The 24,502-nt window shown below is 46.2% G+C and overlaps 1 protein-coding gene across 1 annotated transcript in view; it reads left to right on the forward strand.

The window, feature by feature from the left end:
• Positions 1-24,502, forward strand: part of LOC135904890 (low-density lipoprotein receptor-related protein 4-like) — a 216,091-nt gene that overhangs the window by 143,874 nt on the left and 47,715 nt on the right. Inside the window, exons 4-9 of the mRNA XM_070535911.1 lie at positions 4,332-4,451; positions 6,005-6,127; positions 7,782-8,041; positions 11,193-11,313; positions 13,931-14,083; positions 20,100-20,225. Of these exons, the coding sequence (XP_070392012.1) occupies positions 4,332-4,451; positions 6,005-6,127; positions 7,782-8,041; positions 11,193-11,313; positions 13,931-14,083; positions 20,100-20,225 (903 nt within the window). The remainder of the gene's footprint in view (positions 1-4,331; positions 4,452-6,004; positions 6,128-7,781; positions 8,042-11,192; positions 11,314-13,930; positions 14,084-20,099; positions 20,226-24,502) is intronic.

Here is a 24,502-nt window from a genome sequence, read left to right on the forward strand (position 1 = left end):
ACGAACGGTTGAAAACAATGAGAGCGGCCCCTTTAGTGATGTGCGCATGGGAAATGGGTTTCACGCAGATTCGGCCGGCGGATGGTTTCGTACTATCGTCTGCTCGCGTCAACTCTCGCTCGCGCTTGCACGGTTTGCTTAGCTTGATCTCATTTGCGCTTGCTTTGATGACCATGGTTTGCGATTACTTTGTAATGTAAATGTATGCGTGACGCAAGTTCGTAGTGCTTTCTGGAAGCCAAGTGGCACCAGTGAATACACTGGAACCTCTGACGAGTCATGTATGAAAGCCGACGCGCTTGGCCCGCAAACCAGATTTTCGACGATTGCCAACTCTGCTACATGTCTCTCTCAAATTTTTTGCCTCAATATATCGCGAAATGAAAACACCTATAGAGCTGCGCTCAAATTTCGCATTAGGGTGTATCTTAATCGCCAGTTAACGTTTTTGTTAAAAGTTTAGGTATCTGATAGTTGCCAGCTTGAGCATTCATTCAGCATGCATTACAGCCACGTTTTACGTGCTTTTGTTGTTGTTTCATTTTGTTTCTGATGAAATAACTTACGAACACAACATATAAGCCATGTGTTGGGGCTGAATCTCTCGCGTCACATTATTTTTATTTCGGACATTTCACGTTGCGAATAATGTCTGCCTTCAAACCATTCCATCCTTTTTGCAGTACATGTTTTTATTTAGGAAGTGCAACAGTCGCGCTCACCTTCATGGCTACAGTGCAATGTTTAACAAGTATCAGTCACTAATGGCTAAGTTATCACTACTTGAGTACCTACAGGTAACATTAATGGTCCATAGACGCATAGCGGAAGTAAGCGAACGGTGCCGAGAAGTGATACTGCATGAAAAACAGTGAACTAGGAAAATTATAGATTCCTTCTTACTTAACGGATATATTGACATCATTTACTGTTATTATGCTGTAGCTAAGTATATAACGCGTATAAAATGAAAAGTAATGAGAAACCAATGAAGGAACCTCGCAGTAAAGCGACTAGCTCCATTAGTCTATAGCGCTCAGGATCCGCGGCTTAACGCGCATAGGAAAATGCTCTATACCGTTCTATAGCATGATCACCATGGCATATCATTACAGCGGTGCCAGCGCGAGGGAACAAGCAACGACTAAAGGTCGCAATCAATTTCGACGTTAGACTAGGTGGGACAAGTGCATCTGACGACCCCTTGTGTGGCCAGTGTAAACTTGGTGGTGCAACCCTGCTCCTCTCGTTAGGCGCGAGCCCCGATCTGGTCGCACATTAACGGCACGCGTTGGTTACACACGTGTGGAGCATTTGTTGTACCGCAATTATGCGCATGCTGCTCTAGATATGCAGTAACTGGACGATCAACTTCGTTGCAGTGTTGTAACCCACGGCATACAGTTTGCATTAGCAGGCTACTGGAGCACTTGCGAACACCACTGTCTGTGGCGAAGTCGCCCAACCTAATGAAAATGGCGCGTCAGCACACGTCCTAGCAGTCTAAAGTATTTCTGGCGCTCGCCGGAGACTTTCGCCTTCTCAATAAGCACAGCACACTTAGCAGGCACGTACCCAGGATATTTTATCGGGGAGGAGGGGGAAGCAGAGGTGACTTCTCTATGCAAATGAGGGGGTGGGTTAATTTTAGTAGTACAAATGTGAACAATACCCACCATTCGCCATAAAGACGCGTAAACGTGCAAAAGAGAAACGAAATAAGGTGTATCTCGTAGGTACGCCTGTGAGATTCACATTTGCTTTACTTGGCAAACAAGGAACCGCATCAAAAGAACTCGCGCAGCAAAGAAGCGCAAGTAGTACACTGCCACAAACAAGCAAACAAGCGAAAGAGTAGAATAAGAATTTGTAGTAGCGTTTTTTGAATTAGTTCTCGGAGAATTACAGAGAAATATATATTTGCGAAACACTCGCAGTTCTTTTGGATTCCTCGTTTACTGCTCTACCAAGTGCCAACACCGACTGGTATTGTTAGTAGGGAAGTTGCGTAACGATGCGTTGCCGCCAGTCCCGTACAACCGCGTAAAGCGCAGGACGCTGCGGTTCTAGGCGCACTGCGCCTACCGCGGAAGGTCAGAAAAGCACACACACAAGCACACCAGAGAAGTGGTTACCTCAGGCGGCTCGATTGATAATTGTAGAACCGTCATTCAAAACACGCCGAATTATTCTCCACTTGCGGCGGCGTTTTCTGTGCTTCCATTTTTAAATAAAATTATGTTGATCCACAAATATTTACACAAACAACGGTTAAATTTGCTAATTTTTGCTTTTCATTTCTGTTTACCTGTTGCTTCTGCTCTCACTCTTAGTAGATCGCTTAATTTCTAGACTTCTTGCGCCTCTTGTTTCCAGCTGCCAATTTTGCACGAAAACTGCTGTACAATTAGGAAAAAGTTATGCATAGCTCTGCTACCGCAAACACCAGATACCAGCAGAGCTGGTGGAAGGCCAGTAAAGTAGTGCCAAACCGCACACTTAGTGTAACTTTTGCTTCCCCCGGCTACGCTGGTCTGTGGTGTTTGCCATAGCAGAGCCACGCATGTTTTTTTTTCCACTGCGAGAAAGAGGACCGCCGAAGCAAACGCGCGGGTTTTTATAGGAGAGCAATGACGTCACACCACCTGTGTTCTCGCAGCGCCGCTCCTTCTTCCTCGCTAGGCTCCACCCACCGTCGCCGCGTCACAACGCAGCGCTACGTTATTTGGTACTCTGCTTTCACTCTCTCTCTCAGCTCGGAGAAGCTGCGGACGTCAAGAGAAATTCAGCGAGGTTCTAACAACTCCACTGTAAAACCAGACGAGGTAACGGGTGACAATCAAATTGCTTACGGGGTTAACGGTTATTGCAGGGTTTGATGATGGTTGCTGTTTCCCATGATTTTATTTTCCACTTTATGTAAACCATATCACGTGTGTATGGTTCCGAGGGTCTGCCAGCGTCGCGGTGAGCCGTCACTCGAGGAAATATTGAAGCAAAAGAAAAAGTTAAACGCAACTGACGTTTTCTCCCTCCGCGACTCGTTCCACGAGCATACAGACCAGCTGACTACGAAACGAATCCCTTTCCTGGTTCCTGGATCAGTATAAACAAAGAGGGTTGAATTAACGAAGGAACAGCGATGCGCGTGACCGCTTAATATATGGTGACAACTGAACGCATCTCGAGTTAATCGCGCAGGCACCGAATCAATGAGAAAACTGGCCTTATCACCCCAGGGTGATAAGGCCATCATCCCCGAGATGATAAGGATTTCATCACGGGGAGGAGGCGGGGGGGCGCTTGTGGCGCATAATTTAATTAATGAATGCTCGATGACGGTTAGTGTGGGCCAGACACGTTTACAGTATTTAGGATCGCTAGAAGCAAGACCGCACTCAATTTTTGTAAAACTTTTCAGATACAAAACTGCTCGCTCCCAGTAACGTTATCTTATGCTTGACAATGCGAGTTACGTAACTTAAAGAAAGCATTTGCAGAGCGTGAAACATTCTACACAAAAGGGTATCTAACTATGGCAATACCTTATAGCACGAAAAAAAGTATTTACTGGGGCAGCACAAGCTTTCGTTCAAAACGTTTAAGAGCTCAGATACTGCCTGATATTCAGTATAGCAAAATAAGAAGCATGGTTTGGTCATTTGTGGTTATATCTTAGTAAATTTCTTCAGAGCCATAGAGAACACACCGACGTATACGAATGCACTCAAACACACAAACACGCCAAAGAAGATCGCCCCGGTTTGTGTGAAACAGGGAGCGCGTATACTTTCTAGGCGGCGTGCTTCTGACTGACTGACTTCTGACTGAATGACTTAACAAATTGACGCTTCGCAAATATCCAAAATCTTTGTGTCAGTATCTGTGCCCGTGATGGCATGGCCGATCAAGCGCCACATGGATATTCAAGAACAGGTACAAGAACATTTAGCGAAGTCCACAGGTCAACAGCTTTTGATATGAAACGAATACTTCAGTGAACGTGGCCCCGCAAATTTGCTCAGAGTCAGCGTCATTTTTTTTTCACAAGTTGAGCTGAAAGCAGCTTCTTCCCAGCTATAGCATCCTGATTGTCTAGACGTAATCGTTCTAATCGTGTGATACTTATGTCTTTTCTTTTTAATTCCTTCTTAAGATCTATTTTTTGTAATGGATCCATTACTAGCGAAACTGGTTATAAGGATCCAGGTGCATGAGTTACAAAATTAGTGTTTCATTTTGCTGCATCAATAAAGGCTATGTGAATGTGTCATTGTTATAACATCCTTGTACAAAAAAAAATGGACTCGTACAGTTAGCTTATCATGCAGCGGTCCGGCTGTGCGGGGAAGCTGAATTCCGGTGCATGACGGGCGGCTGCATCTCACTGGCCTGGCGCTGCGATAAAGACATCGACTGCGTCGACGGCTCGGACGAAGGTGGTTGCACCGGTAGGTACCAGTCCTTAACTCGACTCTTCTTGAACCTGAAGTTGGGGCACTTCTATGTTTGCTGGTTGCGCATCCTTCAAACATAATACCCTGCCCGGCTCGCAATGCACGTTCTCTGGTGCCCCAACCTACCAGTGGCCACGCGACGTCGTAAACTTTTTTTCGGAGATTTACTCATTATAAGGCGACAAAGGGAAACAAAACGTTCACTGTTGAAAGATGTGTGTTAGCGCTACGTTGTCTATGCACGCAGAGTAAAGTGTGCACCCTTTGCCGATTTGGGGCCTATTTTGTCCTCAAAGAAAAATGATAATACATCTTGCTTGCCTTTCCTTTCTTTAAATGCGCACGACCCCGGTACTTTCAGGTCACGAACAGCACAAACGTTATGAGCAAAATATAATATTCTTGACAGTAAAATAGCGAGTGCAGAATTTTCAAAAAAAAAAGGGAAACGCAAGCATCACACATGGCGATTACTTGTTTGGGGTCACGATGGCCCCAAAAGCTTGTGAAATTTTTTAACGTGTAATAAGGTAGGATTGCTGAGGTCGTCAGCGTCAGTTTATGCCACTCTGTCATCACTGCTGGCGCACTCGTGTAATGTTTATCCGTGCTAGCGCTTGATAAGTATTACATCCTTCAGCATACGGCCGAGAAATGAGCCCCCATTAGCCCAAATTGCGCAGTGTTATTGCCATCCTCGTTCCGTGAAAGTTTAGGCGCCACATTAATGTTCGAGTATCTCCGCGATGTCTGTAGCCTTGCGTCATCGCGAGAATTTCACTCTGCGCGAATGTTTCAGATTTCGTAAGTGGTTTGGGGGAGCAAGAATTAACGCAATATAAGGACCCATGCCATCATTTTGCACTGATTACTTCAAACCTTCTTCACGAACTTGGAGAAGGCATATTAGAAAAAATTTAAATGTTGATGGTTGTGTGTTTCCTTTCAAGCTATCAGCAAGAACCGAGGTTTTAGAAGGTATATTAGAAAAGATTTAAATGTTGATCATTGGGTGTTTTCCTTCAAGATATCACCAAGAACCAAGATTTTACTCTAGAAGAATAAAAGAAAAGCAAGCCTTTAACCGCTTGCTTGCTTTGAACACACATATGCTATACGCACATATAACATATACTTTCTTCTAAAGCATTTACACCTATCATGCACAGCATATACCCTGGCAATTACCTATTATGTTGGGTAACAATTTATTAATAAGAGGAAACCCGGCTGCCCACTCTCGGCCAGTGGTATGTAGAGAAAGTAAGAATTGGCAGACAAAACAGAGACAGAGGAAGAACGGCGTTGTCATTTGTGCGCACATGGTGATATAGAAGTGCTACATGGCCGTGTTCTTTAAAATCCCCACCAACGCCTTCTTCTTAACATTGCGCCAGCTTTTTCAGTTCAGCGACCTTTTTGCCATAACAAGAAATTATTAGTTGGTCGCACTTCTTTGACCAACATCAATCATCATCATATGTACCAAATCAGAACTACCGATCCTCAACTTCCGACCGTTTTTTTGCTTGTTTTTTCTTTGGCAGCTTTCACGTCTAACCTGTGCCTGGCTGAAGATTTCCAGTGCCGCAGTGGCCGCTGTGTAGGCATGAACTATCGCTGCAACGGGGACAACGACTGTGGTGACTGGTCTGATGAAGAAGGCTGTGGTGAGAGAACAATGCTGATAGCCATGTGCACCCGCTTTAATATCTGTCGTAATTTTCTTATTTCTCTTTATTGGCCATCATCAAAATGAAAGTCATAAAGTTCGAGTATCATCCATCGAGTATAAACCACTATACAAGGTGTTTCAGCTAACTTTAGCCAGTTTTTTTTTTTGATATTCCGACGCACTATAAGACGACGCGGCCAAATGCATGTTGCTCCCTTTTATATGTAGTGCGTCACGCTATGTGTTGTGTTTTGCTTAGTTAGATGTCTAGTCAAGATTAAATAACCAACTTCTGAAGTTACGAAGCTAGGAGAAAGATTATAAAGGTGCAGAGCGGTTTGCAAAACGTCCGAATATACAGTTTCTGTCTTTCTATCTATTAAGTATTAGCGTTTTTCAGCTTACTTTGGAAGCCCGCGAAATAAAAAGAAAAAAATACCATGTGATGACATGCCCGCTTGTGCGTCGTGATTGCACTGCTCCCAAGCGTTCCGCGCACAAACGAACATAGCATTTAGCCGGGGGTGCTGCTTATCGCTATCATGAACCGCCGCGACGGAAGCACATCGCTGGCCTAAATCGCACAGCCAACGCCTTGCTCACTGCCCCGTCGCTTTTTAAGCAGCTATGCGGCCTGCTAGATGCTGTGTTCGTTTGTACGCGGACAATTCGGGAGCGCTGCAATCACGGTGCGCAAGAGCGTATGCCACGTTGTATCTTCTTTTTTTTGTACTTCGTGGGCATCCGCAGTACGCTGAAAAACACTAATACTTAATAAATAGAAAGTTAGAAACGATCTAATCAGACGTTTTGCAAAGGGCTCTACAACTTTCGAATTGGAATTTTTCGCCTAACTTCGTTGCTTCAGAAGTCGGTTGCTTAACATTGACTAATTATACAATTAAGCAAAATAGAAAATTAGCGCGACACACTACTTGCAAAAGCAAGCAAGTTGCATTCGGTAGTGTCGTCTTAGAGTGCATGGACACATTTTTAAGCTCTGGCTAAAGTTAGCTGGGACACCCTGTATATGTATAGCTCCGGATATAAGCCACCATTATGTACACGTAAACATTGAGGGAGTACGTCTGGTTGGGGATGCATAGCAATGAAAGGTCGAACGTAGATTACCATATACACCGCCCAGGAAGACAGGAGACAATGTCATCGATTTCTTCAGCACTATATAGGTGATTTTGAAGGCGTAAGATTTTGAACAGTCGGTAGCGGCAATCGACCTTTCTCCTCCGTCTTTATATGTGTTAACTTCGTCATTTAACAGAAGCGCATCATTAGGATTCAAAAGGGAACAACTGCAGCATTCGTTCTTGATGGTAAAAGCTGTGCCTTTGACTACACCTAAATTGAGAATTTATTCTTAGAACACATCTAAATTTTGTGCCATGTTTAGGTTGCTACGACTGCTTGCATATCAATCAGGAGTTTCCGTCAACACTGGACAAACCTGTCTACATGCGATCAGCGAACCGGTCACAGGTGCGACTATATAGTATACCAACCATTTCAGCAGAACGTCACAGTCAAACTCTGTCGAGTGTTTCTTTTTCTCTTTTTCTTTTCGTCGCTTATTGAAGAAAAGTGTTGGCTGCTAATTACTCGACAGATACAGTCGTCGAATTCGGTTGCAGAGGGCAAGAGTGCGTGCCAAGAAGGCGAGTTCCGGTGCGAGGACGGCTTCTGCATCAACGTGGACTGGAAGTGCGACGGCGACGCTGACTGCGACGACCACTCGGACGAGCGCGACTGCCCGCCGCGACAGTGCTCCGCGCACGAGTTCCAGTGCCTGTCGGGAAAGTGCATACAACTGGAGTGGCGCTGCGACGGAGACTTCGACTGCTCGGACAACAGCGACGAGGATGGATGCGGTACGCACTTCATATCTCCGAATGTGTGCCGCGTTTTGGGGTTTCACGTTTGACGTCGTTTCCACAGCTTCTCGGTCCGTATTCCGAAAAAGAAGAGTGCTCTTACGCTAGAGATGTGTGTAAGAGCGGATGCCAGCTGTTGTCGATGTCGCAAAAAAAGTGGTAGAGATGGCGGGCAGTCAGTGGCAAACAGCAATTACGAAAGAAAAGCTCTGAGAATTTGCCGCCTCCTTCGTAAGCGATCGGTGCCATTTGCCGGCCGCCTTCGCTGTTAGTAGATGTCCAGCTTCAGGATTGGCTGTTAACTTTCTCTTAGGAACAATGCTAGATTAAGAGCCTTCAGTGAATGCGAGCCAGGTGGCCATATTCACGAAGTATTTTGTTCGTAAGTACTGCTTGAAGTTGTCCAGCTGCCATCGCTATGTTCAGCATCGCATTTGACTCTTATCTGCTCTAATACACAATCTAGCGTAATACTTTCTTTTCTGAATACGTCGCAGTTTACTTACTTCTGCCTCTCTTATGTCGCACTGTATTGTGAAATTCGTTGCCTGTATTCTTTTAGCTATCTTTGGCCCCTTTCGCTGTCGTGATTTTCGAAGTTGGATGTGGAGTTAGTATACTGAAATGGTGACGCGCTTATTATTATTTTTTTCGTGAACGAGTGAACACTTCTCTGGCACAATTTTTAGTTACTGCTGCGTTGACATTGAGTAATGCGCCTTATACCGTACGGATGTCTTACTCACTCTGCCACGATGTAGTTCTGGAAGCAGCGTTTTGCCATTTGAGCCTCAAACGCAGCTTGATCATAACTATGCAACGGTGGCTTTGGCCGTTGCATGTACTATATCATGCATGTTATATATCATATCATATTGCATATATCATACGTTGCATGTACTAGTTGTATGTACTATATCACACATGTCCTTCCAACTGAGATCGCGTTTAAGGCAGTTTTAGCTCGCTCGCAAACGTATTGCCATGTGCGGAACACCGGATTATCGGAAGCGTAAACTTGAGCGGCCGGATGTGCGGTGGCGTCTGGTGGCTCACTGTTTAACCACAGAGGGCACGGACTTAGAGAATACAAAATTATGGGCAATTAGTTGCCAGAACCATGGTCTGAATATGAGACACGCCGTAGTGGAGGACAAGGGAATTATTTTTACCGCCCAGCCTTTTGAACGTGCGCCTAAATCCAAGTACCAAGCGGGGTTTTTTTTCTCTTTTTTTATAGTTTTTCCCGCATCGAAAGTAGCCACCGCGGTTTGAATCGCACCCGTGACATTAAGCTGAGCAGCTCAACCCCATGGACACTAAGCCACCGCAGCCTACTGATTATGACTGACTTTATTTTACTTCCCTGCTGCTGCAGAGGTCTTTGTCTCAAGTGATGTAATCGTTGCCATGCCGGCATCTTTTGTTTTTTTCCCCTTTGACACGAATAACCATGCAACACAAAAACGTGGCAAACGCCATATGGGTGGACAAAACGTCGAAAGATGTCGCTACCAGCAGTGCTGCTGCAGTTCACGTCTTTAGTAACCCGATGTTACACGAAGCTTAAGACGGTTACGGAAAACGCTAAAACTCTCGACTCTCCTTCCTCGTCATCCCGTACTTTCCAGCACCTCATAACATCCATGCACTTTGAGTAATAACAATTTCTCGAGAACTTGTTTTTTTTTTTGCCAATGTTGACTGTGACGTCAACTGAAAAGGCGCCGCTGGACGGAGTTCCTAACAATGATACGATTTCGGTAACGCTTAGCGGGGCGCGTAAGACATTCTCGCCGCCTGAGGAGGGAGGGGAGTATTCTGTACGTGTCGACCTAATGGACTGGCCGCTGATTGGCTAGAGAGAAAGAGAGAGAAAGGCAAAGGAAAGACAGGGAGGTTAACCAGCGATTATCTCCGGTTGGCTACCCTGAACTGGGAGAGGGGCAAAAGGATGCGATAGGCGAGAGAGAGAAAAGGATTAAAAAAAGACATACACACACACAGGCACACACGAACTGTTTCTCTGGAAACCGTCACGCAGTCTAGAGCTGTACTAATGATAAGTAGGTAGGCTGCGAGTGTCTCACTCTTTCTCGCTCTTATCCCAAGCCCAGCCAATGAGCACGTCAGCAGCTGCCGAAATGGACAGTCCGCTAGTTCGACAGGTGCCGAATATGGCCCCCTCCGCTGGTGTCTTTACACTCCTCTAACTTCGCACGCCTTTTTAATTTTCTCCATCTCACGTTCGGCATCGCTGTCAGGAACATGATGACATTCTCAAATAATATTCATCTGCCTTCCTAACAGAATGGTCTTTAATCTTTGTCTTCTAAAGCCATCGCGATGCGAGGGAGGACGAACACCAAAGCAGCCATGGTTCCGCACTCTACGAGTCTGCTGTTTCACGGCCTCCTTGCCTAATAAACAACAATATATTTGGTTCTAAACGCATCAGCAATACAATATGGCTGTTGCGAAATATAATTGTAGAAAAACAAGTATGGGCACCTTCTTTACACCAGATAGCGTTTGCTTCGGACGGAACTCTAAAAAATGTATCCAATGCTTGGACTCAACGTGTGCAGTTAAAAAAATGATACAGTAGGAATATTTCTAAGGTTCTATGGGCTAAATATACTTTGCAGATAGTTTACGACTCTCAAACTCTTCTTTTATTTTTAACTCATTGATACAGAGCAGCGGTTCACCTAGGTAATCGCAAAAATGCATATATATAGTAGTTTTTACAAAGCCATCGTGCGCAAGAACCGCGCAAGAGTTAACGTAATTATTTCTAAGACCTGTATGTGGCAGTGGTAATGTCTATAAACAATTACTGCTTCCACGCTCGCATCCCAACGACTGTTCTGCATAGTCGTGCTACTTGAATAAGGAGAAAGAGCAGAGGCATAACGTGTTCGTTAGGTGCTCTTGCGCGAAAAAAAAAAAGATGTGCTGAAACATTACCCGTAACCGCAGCTCGCATAGTCTAAGTGCGTGTTTACCGCGAAACCTTCCACAAAACCCCTTCCCTTCATAGTTTCCAATTAGACACCGCAATTGGCGCCGCGTGGACTTGTAATACTAGAAAAAAAACGTCCCTCGTTCGGCAACTACAACGTACATGTTCTGTTCTTGCCCACTTCTCCCCGTGCAGTTGGGCGTGAGGTTGCCTGCGACCCCGGCCACTTCCGTTGCCTAGACGGGACGTGCATTGTGGAGCGGCTTGTGTGCAACGGGACACCGGACTGTCCTGACCGCTCGGACGAAGCTCAAAACACGACCTGCAGTGAGCTGCTACCGCATGCTTTGCTCTTTGCTTCACTGTAACACGAGCCCACGCTGAAACGTCATCTGGTACAGTGTACGGACTTCCAGTGCCTCTTGTCGTAGCATAACAGGCCTCCAGCGTTTTTCAAGTCAGCTCCCCCATTCCTGAAATTCGTGCTTTCGGGAATTGGAACCATAGTTTAAACGTCGCTTTCTAGGATTTTTCAATGCCGCCATGGCTAACGTGGGCATGCACCGCTGTTTTGAATTATTTTGTGTGCCTTTACCAATATAGCTGTGCCGTGCTGTGCAGGAAATATTTCCCAATTAAATTTACATGACTAAACATGTACTGCTGAAATTCTCATTATTATACCGCGTTCGAGGCCGCCTCCTTTTCAGACTTGCTGAAAGCTTTATTTTGTCTCCAACCAGAACTACAGTGTATACGTACTTATGCCACTTTCTTTAGTTTCCGCGTAAAAGTTTGCAAAGATAAATGAGCAGGTTAGTCAGTTTCCTTGCATACTTAGCAACATTCGGGCTCTTCGTCTGCACTATTTGTGTCCTCATTTTCTTCAACATAAGTATTGCGCGGTTTTACTGCTTTGCATAAAAGTAATTTGAATTTATTTGTCACCTTGGTGTTTTCATTTGACAAAATTACTCTGATTGCAGTGTCACTAAATGAGCACCTAAATCGTGAGATAAGTTCTCAAGTTTAAGGGATCCATAAAGGCATCTATCTCTGGGAATGTTAAGATTAGAATGACCATCTGCGCTACTTTTTAAGAATCCATTTGAAGAACTCAGAGTTTCATTTATTAACAAATGTATCTATATTTCTCCGAATGACCCAAATTATAGAAAGTATGCATTTTTTCGCTAGAGGTGATATAAGTAGTCTTTATGCAGGTGGTACTGGGAAGCTGAAAAATGATTGAGGCCTGCTGAGTCGTCAGTATTACTGCGTGTTTAAAGGAACCACTTTGTTCACAAGCCCCAGCAGTTAGCAAAAACAAAACACCAATAATAAGCCGCGCTCGGTCACCATTTCATGCTGTGCCTTTAGTGAAATTTACTGTGTCGCACGTACAACTTCCGTAGAGGAAAAGTGCTCATGTATTGCGAGACCACGTGCAGCATTCTTGCGTTCTTAGAAAAATAGATATCTGAGAGATTATTCTTGCAAATTTTTGGAAGCAGTATAGCTGCAAGCTCTGCGATAAACCTTAAGGTACAACTTCATAAAACCAAATTATTGTCAGCGTTTCGTTCTGTGCATCAAGGCTTCAGTCACTCACGTGAAATTTGTTGTATTACCAGCTGAATCAAGGTCTGTGGAAGAAATTGACAAATCCTTTCAACAAACGATGCTACTTGCTTCCAAAAACTTTGCACTGTATTAAAAGCGCTTCCTTTTTTAAAGGGGATGAAAGGTTGTTGCCACATATTCCTTATGCACCTTTTTTCGTTACTAGATTGTTGCACGTCATTTATTACTAGAATATTACCTGCTTCCTATATGCATGACTGGCTGACAGATGAAGTGAAAGGTACGAAATGTATTGAGCCTGCTTCCAAACTAAGGCTACGATGGGAATAAGAAGTCACAATATTAACATGAAAATAAACATTTTCGTATTTCTGAAGGTTTGTCGATACGAACAATGGCTAAAATAGCAATAGGAGATACAGAGAATGTTTGTACCACATTTTATTGCCTGAAGCACAACTAGGACATCACGTTTAAGGTTGGCGACCTCGCAGTTCACCACACCGTGTCAGTGTTACCACAGCTGGTACTCTTTTCTACTGCATGCTATAGTGTCGCTGTATATTCAGCATTCTACAACCCATTACATTGCAAAGCCAGGCTCAAGGTATGCGTACCTGTCAGACGCGAACGTAATCTATATCCTTAGGCTTCTAGTACTCCAATAATATTCGGCCACATGTGCAGCCTGTACACCGTACTTTAGTCGTTGTTAATATAAAACAAAAGTGCATAGTTAAATGAAATACAGAAATCTTCAGGAAGCCTCTAATACAAAATAATTATAACTTCTCATCCGACGCCGGATTGAACGGCGGCGGTGATTCCTAGAGACATCTCCACACTTCCGCAACAAGAAAATGTTATGTTGTATTATGGCGAACGGAAAGCACTCTAACAGACAATGCTAAACAGCAAAGTTTAAATGTACGTGTCTTTGAGTGAGTTAGTAATTCATGAATAGCAAAAAGTGTTTCGCATAGAAAAATAACTCACGGAAACAAGTTCAACAAGACACCACAGGCGCTAACTTGGTCGAAAATTCAGCTGGAAGTTAGGCGCCCGAGTTGTCTTCTTTATCCTTTGCTCGTCCCTTCTTTCTTTTCTGCACTAAAATTTCTTCGCTATACGAGGACAAAAGGAAAAGAAGAAGGCACGAACAGAAGTTCTCGCCCCGGTCCGTAACATCAATATTTTTTTCTTGCCACGAGCATAACGACACTCAGAGCTCTGCTTATCGATATGTGACCATGTGGTAATAACTAACGACGAGATAAACAAACTGAACGCATGCTTCTGCATGTTTGCGTGTAATGTGTTCGCGGAGCGTAGTGCCTGTTCGGCTAAGAACCCGCGCTAGACTTTCTGCTTCGTTTCCCACACATAGAAACGAGCACTCCATGCCGGGAGGATGGCTTTCCCTGCCAGCACCAGTGCATGGCCACCGCCACGGGTCAGCGCTGCTCCTGCAAGGAGGGGTACCAGCTGGCGCCAGACGGACGTTCCTGTCTGGGTAAGAAGTTTTCTGGCTTTCCTCTCTGGATATGTTTTCATCTTCAATCTCCCGTGTGTTTCTCCACGCTCCTTGGGTAGGTTTTTTTTTTCCGCTGTTTTCTCACAAAGCCAGTAGAGTGTACTATGCACATATGGTACCCTCCGTGCTTCTTTGCCTTGGTAAGGCAAGTGATTTTGTTTTGTCTCATTTACCTAGCATCCTTTACTTGCGGCCCTCAGTTCTGAACTGGAGTTTCCTATCTCTTCCTAAGCTTATCTAGTTTATATACTGCAGCAAAGCTGACGAGAAAAGGCAAATGGGAGCGCATGCCGTACTTGCGATAGATAAACTCGGGAAGTTATTTGCTAGTTTCCTTTTTGTTTGTCATTGTTGCTTTGTCAGCTCATATTTCCTTGCTGGATACAAGGCAGAGCTAAACTAGTGAATCAGGGGCCAGCATATGTGCTGGTATATTTTTGCAGCCGTAGTACCTGAGCTATACTGTATGAGCTTTTCGTAGGGAGCTGCTGCTATGTATAAGAACATCTTTATGAAAGGCGCCTTCTTTTCCGAGTTTTCTTTCCGCTGCAAATTACTACCATGAACTTTTTAAGGCGAGCAGCTTTTAAAGAAAATTGATTTCTTCGGGCTTTTGGCAGTTTCATGTCGGTGGTTGGCGATCGGTTTTCGGTGGTCGGCGGTGGAAATCTCGCGGCTGATAGAAATGGCGCGTCCTGTCACACCAGTAAGTTTCCGGGCGTGTTCGTTGCCAACAGTAAAAGGGTCAGATTAAAAAGCCTTCGATACGAACACAGCTCTTGCAACCTTAAAAGAGCTAGATACGGTATTTTCGATATGATCTTCGTAGACGTGGTAGACTGCGCATTGAAAATATTTCACTATCACTGTCGAAGAGGACATCAATGGCTAATGTTTTACGTAACCTTTAGTTTCATGCGCTGATATTGAGAAGACTGCACTGCGCCCTTCCTTGGAGTGGAAGTAGATAAAAAAGGATACCGTGAGCGTGCCCGCAAGTACTAATGGACTGGGTCTGGCTTACTTGGCGGAAAGCCTGGAAGGCATGAAGGGTATAGAAAATACTAAAAGGAGAAAAGAACCTAGAAAAAAAAAGCAACTGTCCACGCCGGAACGGTGGGGCGCTTAGTGTCATTATTTTATTACCATTTCAACACGCAGCAGCTAAATGGCCCACGTACACTTCCCGCTTCAAGATGCCTCACGGAGATCCTGCACCCCTAGAGAATACAGGAAAACGTCGACTCCAAGCCATTCTCAGAGGGAATCATTTCGGTCGACGTTGTACTGCAATAAAAGTATGGGAAAAGCTACAATTTTTAGGCGGGGCATAACTATAGCCTCTAGACTTGAAATATTCTCCTGTGTGTTGAGGACTAGCACCGTTATTAGCATGATCACTGACTAGGATTTTTTTCAATCATCATCTTCCTACATCCCTTTTTCGTTCCCCTTTTCCCGTTTCTCCGGGCAAAGTAACAGGTTAGAGCGCACAAATTCCTGTTTTCCTTTCTTCCTTTCTGTAAATAAGTTCGGCTATTACTGGAAAATCCGGCGAAGGGATAGAAAAAAAAATAGATAAAGTAAACCATAAGCCTGTAATGCGATGTTGGCACGGCTATATATTCGGCCTCGCAGGACTGCATAAACTTAATGCACGGTTTCCGCGTATCGCTGCGGACTGATAAGCCGAGGGGTTCATTAAATTAGTTTTAACGGTGCTTCAGCTGTTCAGCGTCTTTTGTTGTAAAAAAAAAGGCCGGCGACGTCACTTCGCATTTGTCGTAGGGCGCATGCGCGAACGGAGGATCAACTGAAAAGCGAGAGTTCTCTATGGTTAGCGTAAAGTGATGCGGCGGCTGGCGCAGGCAGAGGCTCTCACATTAGCTGTGCAGCACGGAAGACTAATTTTCGCGAGAGGATTGGGCAAACGGCGCGCCACTGTTCAGAAGAAGAGAGAGAGAGAGTATTAAGCGTGCTCATCCGTTAATCGCATTAACGAATTACCTCATTCGCGTGCCGCAATAATCTCGCGCTCCACGCAGCCAGCGAGTGATATTGTCATAATCTTAAGCAGATCGATATGATGGCCGAGCCGAACATTGAGTGTTTTTTTTTATCCTTCAACATTCCGTTAAGTACACGCGTACCGCTGCAACCACGTTTAGAGATGTTATAGAATTAGTTGGTGGAGGATGTTTTATTGACATTGTATATATAATGTGGCCTGCCATTATTTTTTCGAGTTTTTTATCAGTACTGCAAATGCCTTTTATAATTTCTTTTCGTGGTCCATTCGGCAAACCCGTATTTAGGTCCCTGTAGGTATTTTGCATTCAGGAAGAAAAGAACTTGGGGACCGGCGGGAGTGCAAGCAGCTTAGCCCTTTGTTGAGCGTGCCTAGCAAAATATTCTGCCGAATTTTTGTAAAGTTTACGTATTTGGTGTGTTCTATAACTTTACGAATGTTTTGTTAACTTTTACGAAAAGTAGATTCTGCTCGCGAGAACGTTTTAAAGGTGTCTAGGACGACGCGGCCTAACGTTACAAAATTAATCCATAGAGGAAAGAAAGAAATGGCATGCTATCTACGCCGCCTTTTCGTGGTAGCGCAAGTCGCTTTATACCAGGAAGGGAGCACTTGCTTCGAGAGAGAGAGAGAGAGAGAAACATTTATTGAAGCATATAATGGAATTCTCGCGGATCGAGGTCATCTCTTCGTCACGCTGTCTTCTCTTCGAAGGGAAGCCTCTTCAGCACGGGTGGTCCCTCAGTCCAGGGCTCCACTGAGTTTGGCCGCGTCCCTAGCGTGCTCCACCATCCTTCTTTGGACGGCGAGCTCGCAGCTGACGAGCCGGCTCTCCCAATGCTCCGCACTCGGGGGTTTATGATCGCGGAATGCGTCGTTTCGTTCACACTCCCAAGTTATGTGATAGAGTGTGGGCGTAGTCCCGCACCAGGGGCAGGTGTCCCTATACTGCGTTGGGAACATCTTGTTTAATATGAAAAGGTTGGGGAAGGTGTTTGTCTGGAGCCTACGCCAGCCCGTTGCTTCCTCTTTCGTCAGCGCTTTATGGGGCGGTGGGTACTTGAATCTAGTCCCCCTGTAGTGTTGCAGTGATTCCGAATAACTGTCACTGAGGATCCCGGCGTAACTAGCGCGGTACTCCTGCTGCTGTCCAGCTCGGAATCTATTAGCTCGAGCTAGACCGTCCGCCGCCTCGTTACCCCTTATGCCCTCGTGCCCAGGTATCCAGATCAGATTGTGTTTGATTTCCGCCTCCTCCGAGGGGTTACTCCCTCTGAGGATCCTAAGGGCAGTTTTGCATATTCTGCCCCTCATATAGTTGCGACAGGTCTCTTTCGAGTCTGTGAGAATGTTTAGAGATTTATTCCCCCTATAGCCTTGCATTGCCGCCAGCGCCACGGCGATTTCCTCGGCTTCAGCTACGCTCCATATCTCGGCCGAGACGCACGAGACAAGCTTTTCCTCCTTGTTCATTACTACCGCGATGGCCTTTGCCTCGCTTCCTATTACAGTTATGCTCGCGTCCGTGAAGAGAGTGTTCTCTTCTCTAGCCACTGTCTTTTCTATGTATTCGGCCCTAGCTTTCCTTCTGCCTTCGTGGAGCCTGGGATCCATGTTCTTCGGTATAGGCTTTACGTTAAAGGTTTTCCTAATTCCCGCCGGTACGTCCTCGTACCGGTCGACGTCTCCTATTTCGAAGCCCAGCCTACCGATCAGGTTTCGCCCCGTGTAGGTCCCCGTTAGTCTTTTCATTTGCGCCTTCCGCTGTGCTTCCGCCATTTCGACGAAGGTGTTGCTCACCCCTAGTTGCATCAGCTTTTCGTTGGAGGTGTTTCTCGGCAGATGCAGCGCCGTCTTGTAGGCTTTCCTCAGGACGACTTCGATCTCTTCGTTGGTCGTTTTAGTCCTCACTTGGTAGGGTAGCGAGTACATGACTCTGCTGACTATCAGGCTGTTGACGAGCTTGAGAGTGTCGTCTTCTCTCATGCCGTGCCTCTTCTGGGAGACCCTGTTTATCATTCTACTCACGTTCTCAGTCGACTTCTTGAGGAGGCCGATGGTGTGGTTGCACTTTCTGCTGCCTTGCAGCCACATGCCGAGGACGCGTATCATGTTGCGTTCGGGTATAAGTTGTCCTTCGAGGCTGACCTCCAGTTTCGCCTTGGTGGGATGTCTGCCGACTCTTAGCAGTTCGGACTTTTCGGTGGAGCACCTGAGGTCCCTCTCCTTCATGTAGTCTTCAACGCACTTGGCCGCATCTTGCAGCGCCGCTCGCTTTTCTTCCAAGGTTCCGCAGGTGGTCCAGACCGTGATGTCGTCCGCATACATCGCGTGCCGGATTCCCTGGATCTTTTCGAGTCTCTTCGCTAGGCCCAGCATCGCCACGTTAAACAGTACGGGCGAGATTACCGAGCCTTGGGGCGTACCTCTGCTAGGCGTTGCAAAGATACCGCTCCTCAGCTCGCCCAGGCCGACCGTCGCCGTTCTGCCCGAGAGGAAGTTCCTGACGTAGTCGTGGGTCTTCCTGCCGCAGTTTGTATTGTTGAGGCCTTCCATGATGGCCTCGTGGCTGACGTTGTCAAAGGCCCCTTTGACGTCGAGGGCCATGACGACGTTTTCGCCCTTTCTCGGCATTGTAGTCAGGACTTCCTTCTCGAGCTGCAGCAGAACGTCTTGCGTCGAGAGGTTGGCCCTGAACCCAAACATCGAGTTTGGATAGTATCTTCCGTTTTCTAGGTGCCGCTGGATGCGCTTGGTGACGATTTTCTCGTAGAGTTTTCCTAGGCACGACGTCAGCGAGATGGGCCTCAGGTTCTCAATCTGGATTTTCTTTCCGGGCTTGGGGATCATTACGACAACGGCGTGCTTCCACTCCGCCGGGACTTTCCCTTCTTGCCACAGCGTGTTTAGGTACTTGACGAGCTGGTCTATCGCTTCGTCACTCAGGTTGCGTATGAGGGAGTTCCGGACTCTGTCCGCTCCCGCCGCTGTGTTCTTGGTGGCCGATCTGATTACCTCGACGACCTCTTCCCTCGAGATGGGTCGGTCCATGTCCGGGTTGTCTTCGCCGCGGTACTCGCCGCGGTATCCCTCCGGCTCTCCCGTTCCGTAGCATTTCTTGCGGACCTCCTCGAGCAGCTGCTCGTCGGTGCCTTGGTATTGGTGGATCAGCCTCTGGATCGAGTTGCTGCTCTCTCGCTTGCTCTTGCTGGGGTCCAGTAGGCCTCGGAGTATCTGCCACGTCCTGGCCGTGCTGAGGGTTCCGTTTAGCGAGTCGGTGAATTGCTGCCACCCCTGTCTGGCCAGTTGCGTCGCGTACTCCTCGGCCTTCTTGGTGATCTCCGCAATCTTCTTCTTTAGCTTCTTGTTCATTCTCTGCTTCTTCCAGCGCTTGGTGAGGCCGCGGCGTGCTTCCCATAGCCCTAGCAGCCGCTTGTCCACCTCCGGTGCCTGTTCTGTTCTGTCCACCTCGCGGGTGTAGAGCTCCTGGATTTGCTTCAACTGTTGGCTCCATTCTTCCGGGGAAGTGATGTCGCCGCCCAGTTCTCTGCAGTGTCTTCTGAAGGCGTCCCAGTCCATGCTTCGAGCATGTTTGTTCACACAAGCTTCTTGAACACCTGAAATCGGCAACAGTCTGGTCGCTGAAAGTTGTTGTGCTTTACGAACATCGTACGTGTCGCTTTTCAGTATCTGCTGCGCCATTTGTTTCTCGTATCCTATGTTCTGCGTCTCAAAAGTGCATCATTCATAATAAAATTAATATGTATCCCCAAAAACAAAGATGCATGCTCGAGGCAAGCTGAAAAAAAAATGCGTGCAACACGCCGATTTGTCCTATCTCTGACATTTTTTTTTTTTACGAGTTTTGCAGTGCGCAAGTTGGCAGGTACGCTATAACCGTTGAGGACGCCGTGCAGGTGCAAATTCTAAGTCGACCGTTTCTTCGTGCCCATGTCCCCGACGCAGACGTGGACGAGTGTACGTACGAAGGAACCTGCAGCCAGGCCTGTGTAAACACGGTGCCGAGCTTCCAGTGCCTTTGCAAGGAGGGCTACAGGTTGCGGGATGACAAGCGACACTGCAAGGCACAAGGTACGTCACTTGCGCCGGCAGCAATATACGAGTACGGTGAAATACACGTACGGAAAACAGAGAAACGAGAAAATATTTTTTTGTTCCTATGGCTATAACAATTTTCGTAGTTGTGACTAGTATTGGAAGGAAGGAAGGAAGGAAGGAAGGAAGGAAGGAAGGAAGGAAGGAAGGAAGGAAGAAAGAAAGAAAGGAAGGAAGGAAGGAAGCAAGGAAGGAAGGAAGCAAGGAAGGAAGGAAGGAAGGAAGGAAGGAAGGAAGGAAGGAAGGAAGGAAGGAAGGAAGGAAGGAAAAAGTGGAGAAGAAAAGGTAGGGAGGTTAACCAGTTAAGCTTAAAGGGACACTAAAGGGAAACAATAAATCAGTTTAGACTAATAAAGCATTGTTTGAGAAACCTGCAGGCAGTCATTTCAAGGAAATAGTTTGAATATTAGATGAGAAAATGAAGGTCCAAATATCAGTATTTGAATTTCGCGCCTAAACGCCAGCGCCGGTACGTCAGCGTCACGTCAGGGATTCCAAAGTTTGTTTTCGCATTTGGGCCGCGTTGGCTGAATAAAGGTTCCCGAAACTTGGCATGTTTAATATTTGGTTCCTTTAGAACACAATGTAGTCATTCTGTACCGCTATATATAATTAGTAGGCCCTAGAAGATGCCATCAAAATCCAAGACGTCACAGCCCCCAGGTGCGGGAACTCAAGTAGGCGTCGCCACCCGCATTTCGTTCTTGCGCTTTTTCTGGCTTACCAAACGTCTTATCATTGTAGGAGTGGTGTTTTCGGTGTTGTAGAACGGTGATTTACTGATGCAGAAGAAATCACTTTTCACTTTAGTGTCCCTTTAACCAGTTTGCTACCCGACACATGGGAGCGGGATGGGGGCGATGAAAGATGGGGAAAGGAGAGAGAGAGAGAGAGAGAGAGAGAGAGAGGGAGAGAGAGCACATAGCACAGCCCACACATCGGCCGTTATAGTCCATCACTGTTGCGTGGTACGTGATACCATTGTCACAGCCGCTTGTCCAATCCCGTCACTTTCAAAAACTGAAGTAGTCCCTAGTGTTAGAAAGGTGTTACGCGCAGTATGACCCAATAAATTAATATGTGTGGAATATTGAACGACAGATAAAGTAAGTCTTAAAAGAGGATCGAACACGAAGAGTGAACTAAGCTCAACCGATTTGTTTTTTTTTTTTTACTGGATGAGCGGGTACCCATGTACCGTATGTCATAGTTCAATAATTGCACGCAGGCCTTCCTAAATTTGTACAGAAAAAAAATGTAACAATGTTTAACCACGTGTTGTTATTACGAGGGCCAGTCAATTGAGAACCTTAAATTTGTAACAGGATTTCTCAATTTTGTGCCTCTAACCTGTAAGCTGGCGAAAGTATCGGGCGCTATTAGTACGTGAGAAATTTGGTAACCGGCAGAAGAGCGCACTTCAATAAAGGTCACCACAGTTTCGGTGTCAAGATAGCAACTTCACTTGAGACATGCGCCAAATAAGAAAAAGCGTTCTGTTCCTGCATTTTAAACTGATAGCCCTAAGGGGCCTGTTGCGCAGTGAGCACGGCTGAAGCGGCGTTGAGCGTGAGTTGATCGTTAGCGAAGCGCGTCTACCAATCACAGAGCGGCATGCGGCACGTGCTTACTACCAATCATAGCTCGGCTCACCACGTTTACAGCATCCGCGGATTCGGCGGCTCCAGCTGGTTACGGGAAAGAAAAAAATGAACCAGAAAGCTCACTTTCGTGCATACCGTTCGTCACAAGCGTTTCCCGCTGAAAATCACGGTTGCATAAGCTGCAGTTGCCGCAAAGTGTGCGAAGCAGTCAGGTAGCCATAAATTCTATCGCATTCTACACCTAAAGGCGCAGCTTAAGCATCTCCAAACTATTTGACAAGTGAAGGAATGAAACGTAACAAAATTCACCAAACAATGAAAGCTAAGTATGACAATACATGTTTGTCATAGCTGCGGGTTTTACAAAGTAGATACTACACATTTGATGTTCCATCTTATAAAGACGCTCATCATGCAGTGAATTACACGGAGTTGATTTCAGACCACCAAAATGCTTGTCCTCAAACTAGCCGTTCAACATGCGTGACCACAGAAGACCTGCACATTGAGTGTCTGGCGCATTCTTTTTGCTAGCCGGATCTCCACCCGAGGGATTATCATGTTCAGGCTATGCACTGAAGGCAACACTGGGGAGAATGAAGTTCCCACCAGATGAAGAGGTACACTGAGTAGTGCAAGACTCGTTGTGAAGCCAAATTTATTTTTCCAAATGAATTCAGGCACATTATAGGTGCTGGAATATTTCTGTGAGCGTGGTGTAGATTGTTTAGAAAAAGAATGCAAAAGCATTTATAATTTGCTCTTAAATTATGTGCAAGAAATTAAGGTTGTTGTGTGACTGATATTTGTATATATGAATATACGTATATACTCTAATGATTGTTATCTCTTATGCTTGCGCATTCTGGCTCTTTGTCATGTAAATATATATACATATATACAGAGTAATATATACATACATATATATATATATATATATATATATATATATATATATATATATATATATATATATATATATATATATATATATATATATATATATTGTCGCAACCTATTAGGAGACGGGGAAGCCGGCGTGGAGGACGTGTAAAAGCACTTTTATGAGAGCAGTCAACGCGACGTCATTGTCGTCTCTGTTTTTCCACTCGCGCGCCACTTCAGCGTCGTTCTCATCGCCTGGCACATACCCGCGGCGACCATATAGGATGTGGCATTTGCCCCCCCTTTGAAAAAAAAGGCATCGTCCCGATGCACTAACCGCCGAAGGCTGTGCACAGACGGTGCAAAGTGGAGGTCACGAGGAAATGTAGGGCTTCATACGAAGCACGTGCACAACGTCGGGCAGATGCCGCCGGCGTTTGGAGCAGTTATGGCTGTCGGGGACAACTTCATAATTCACATCGCTGATGCGGCGCAGAACTGTGTACGGGCCGAAGTATCTTCGCAGGAGCTTCTCAGACAGCCCCCGCCGACGAATCGGAGTCCAGATCCACACCTGGTCACCGACGTTGTATGTGACGGGTCTGTGCCGAAGATTGTAGTGTCGGGCATCGTATTCCTGTCGTTCTTGGATTCGCAAACGCGCAAGCTGCCTGGCTTCCTCTGCGCGTTGCGTAAACTCGTCGGCACCAGTCTCGTCGTCACCGCACTCGTGTGGCAGCATTGCGTCCAACATTGTTGTCACTTCGCGTCCGTAAACGTGGTTGAAAGGCGTCACGCGTGTTGTCTCTTGGCGAGCCGTGTTATACGCAGATGTAACGTATGGTAAAATCTCGTCCCAGTTCTTGTGGTCGACGTCGATGTACATACTCATCATGTCTGCCAGTGTCTTATTAAGACGTTCTGTCAGCCCATTGGTTTGGGGATGATAAGCCATGGTCTTTCGGTAAGTGGTACCACTTAGTCGCAACACGGTATCCAGAAGCGCAGCCGTGAACGCAGATCCTCTATCTGTTATGACCACTGCGGGAGCGCCATGCCTTAGGACGACGGCCTCGACGAAAAACCGCGCTGCTTCGGCTGCTGTTCCACGTTGGATAGCACCTGTTTCGGCGTATCGAGTAAGATAATCAGTGACGACGATTATCCATCTATTTCCGGCAGTAGACAGTGGAAATGGACCTAAAAGGTCCATGCCAATTTGTTCGAATGGCGCTTGCGGTATCTGAACAGGATGCAGCAGTCCAGCTGGCTTGCCGGGTAGGGCTTTGCGGCGCTGGCAATCTAGGCATGTCTGTGTGTAACGTTTCACGATCGACGCAAGTCTTGGCCAATACTACTTTAGCCTTATTCTTGCCAATGTGCGGGTGTATCCCAAGTGACCAGCGGTCGGCTCGTTGTGACAGGCATGTAGGACTTCGTCGCGAAGAGATGCGGGAATGACGAGTAGGTAGCTGCTGCCATTAGGTGAAAAGTTCTTTTTATAGAGAACGTCGTGGCGTAAGCAAAACGAAGGCAGCCCTCTCGCGAATAACCTCGGCACGCTGCTTGTTTTTCCCTCTAAGTAATTGAAAAGAGGAACCAGTTCTGCGTCCTCGCGTTGGTGGCGGGAAACGTCGACAGTATCTAGCACGCCTAGAAAACCCGCGTCATCATCGTCGTGGACTGCAGCCTCAACAGGGGACCGAGAGAGGCAGTCGGCGTCGGTGTGTCGTTTCCCCGATTTGTACACAACCGTGAAGTCGA

Source organism: Dermacentor albipictus, chromosome 3, assembly GCF_038994185.2.
Source record: "Dermacentor albipictus isolate Rhodes 1998 colony chromosome 3, USDA_Dalb.pri_finalv2, whole genome shotgun sequence".
Lineage (NCBI taxonomy): Eukaryota > Metazoa > Arthropoda > Arachnida > Ixodida > Ixodidae > Dermacentor > Dermacentor albipictus.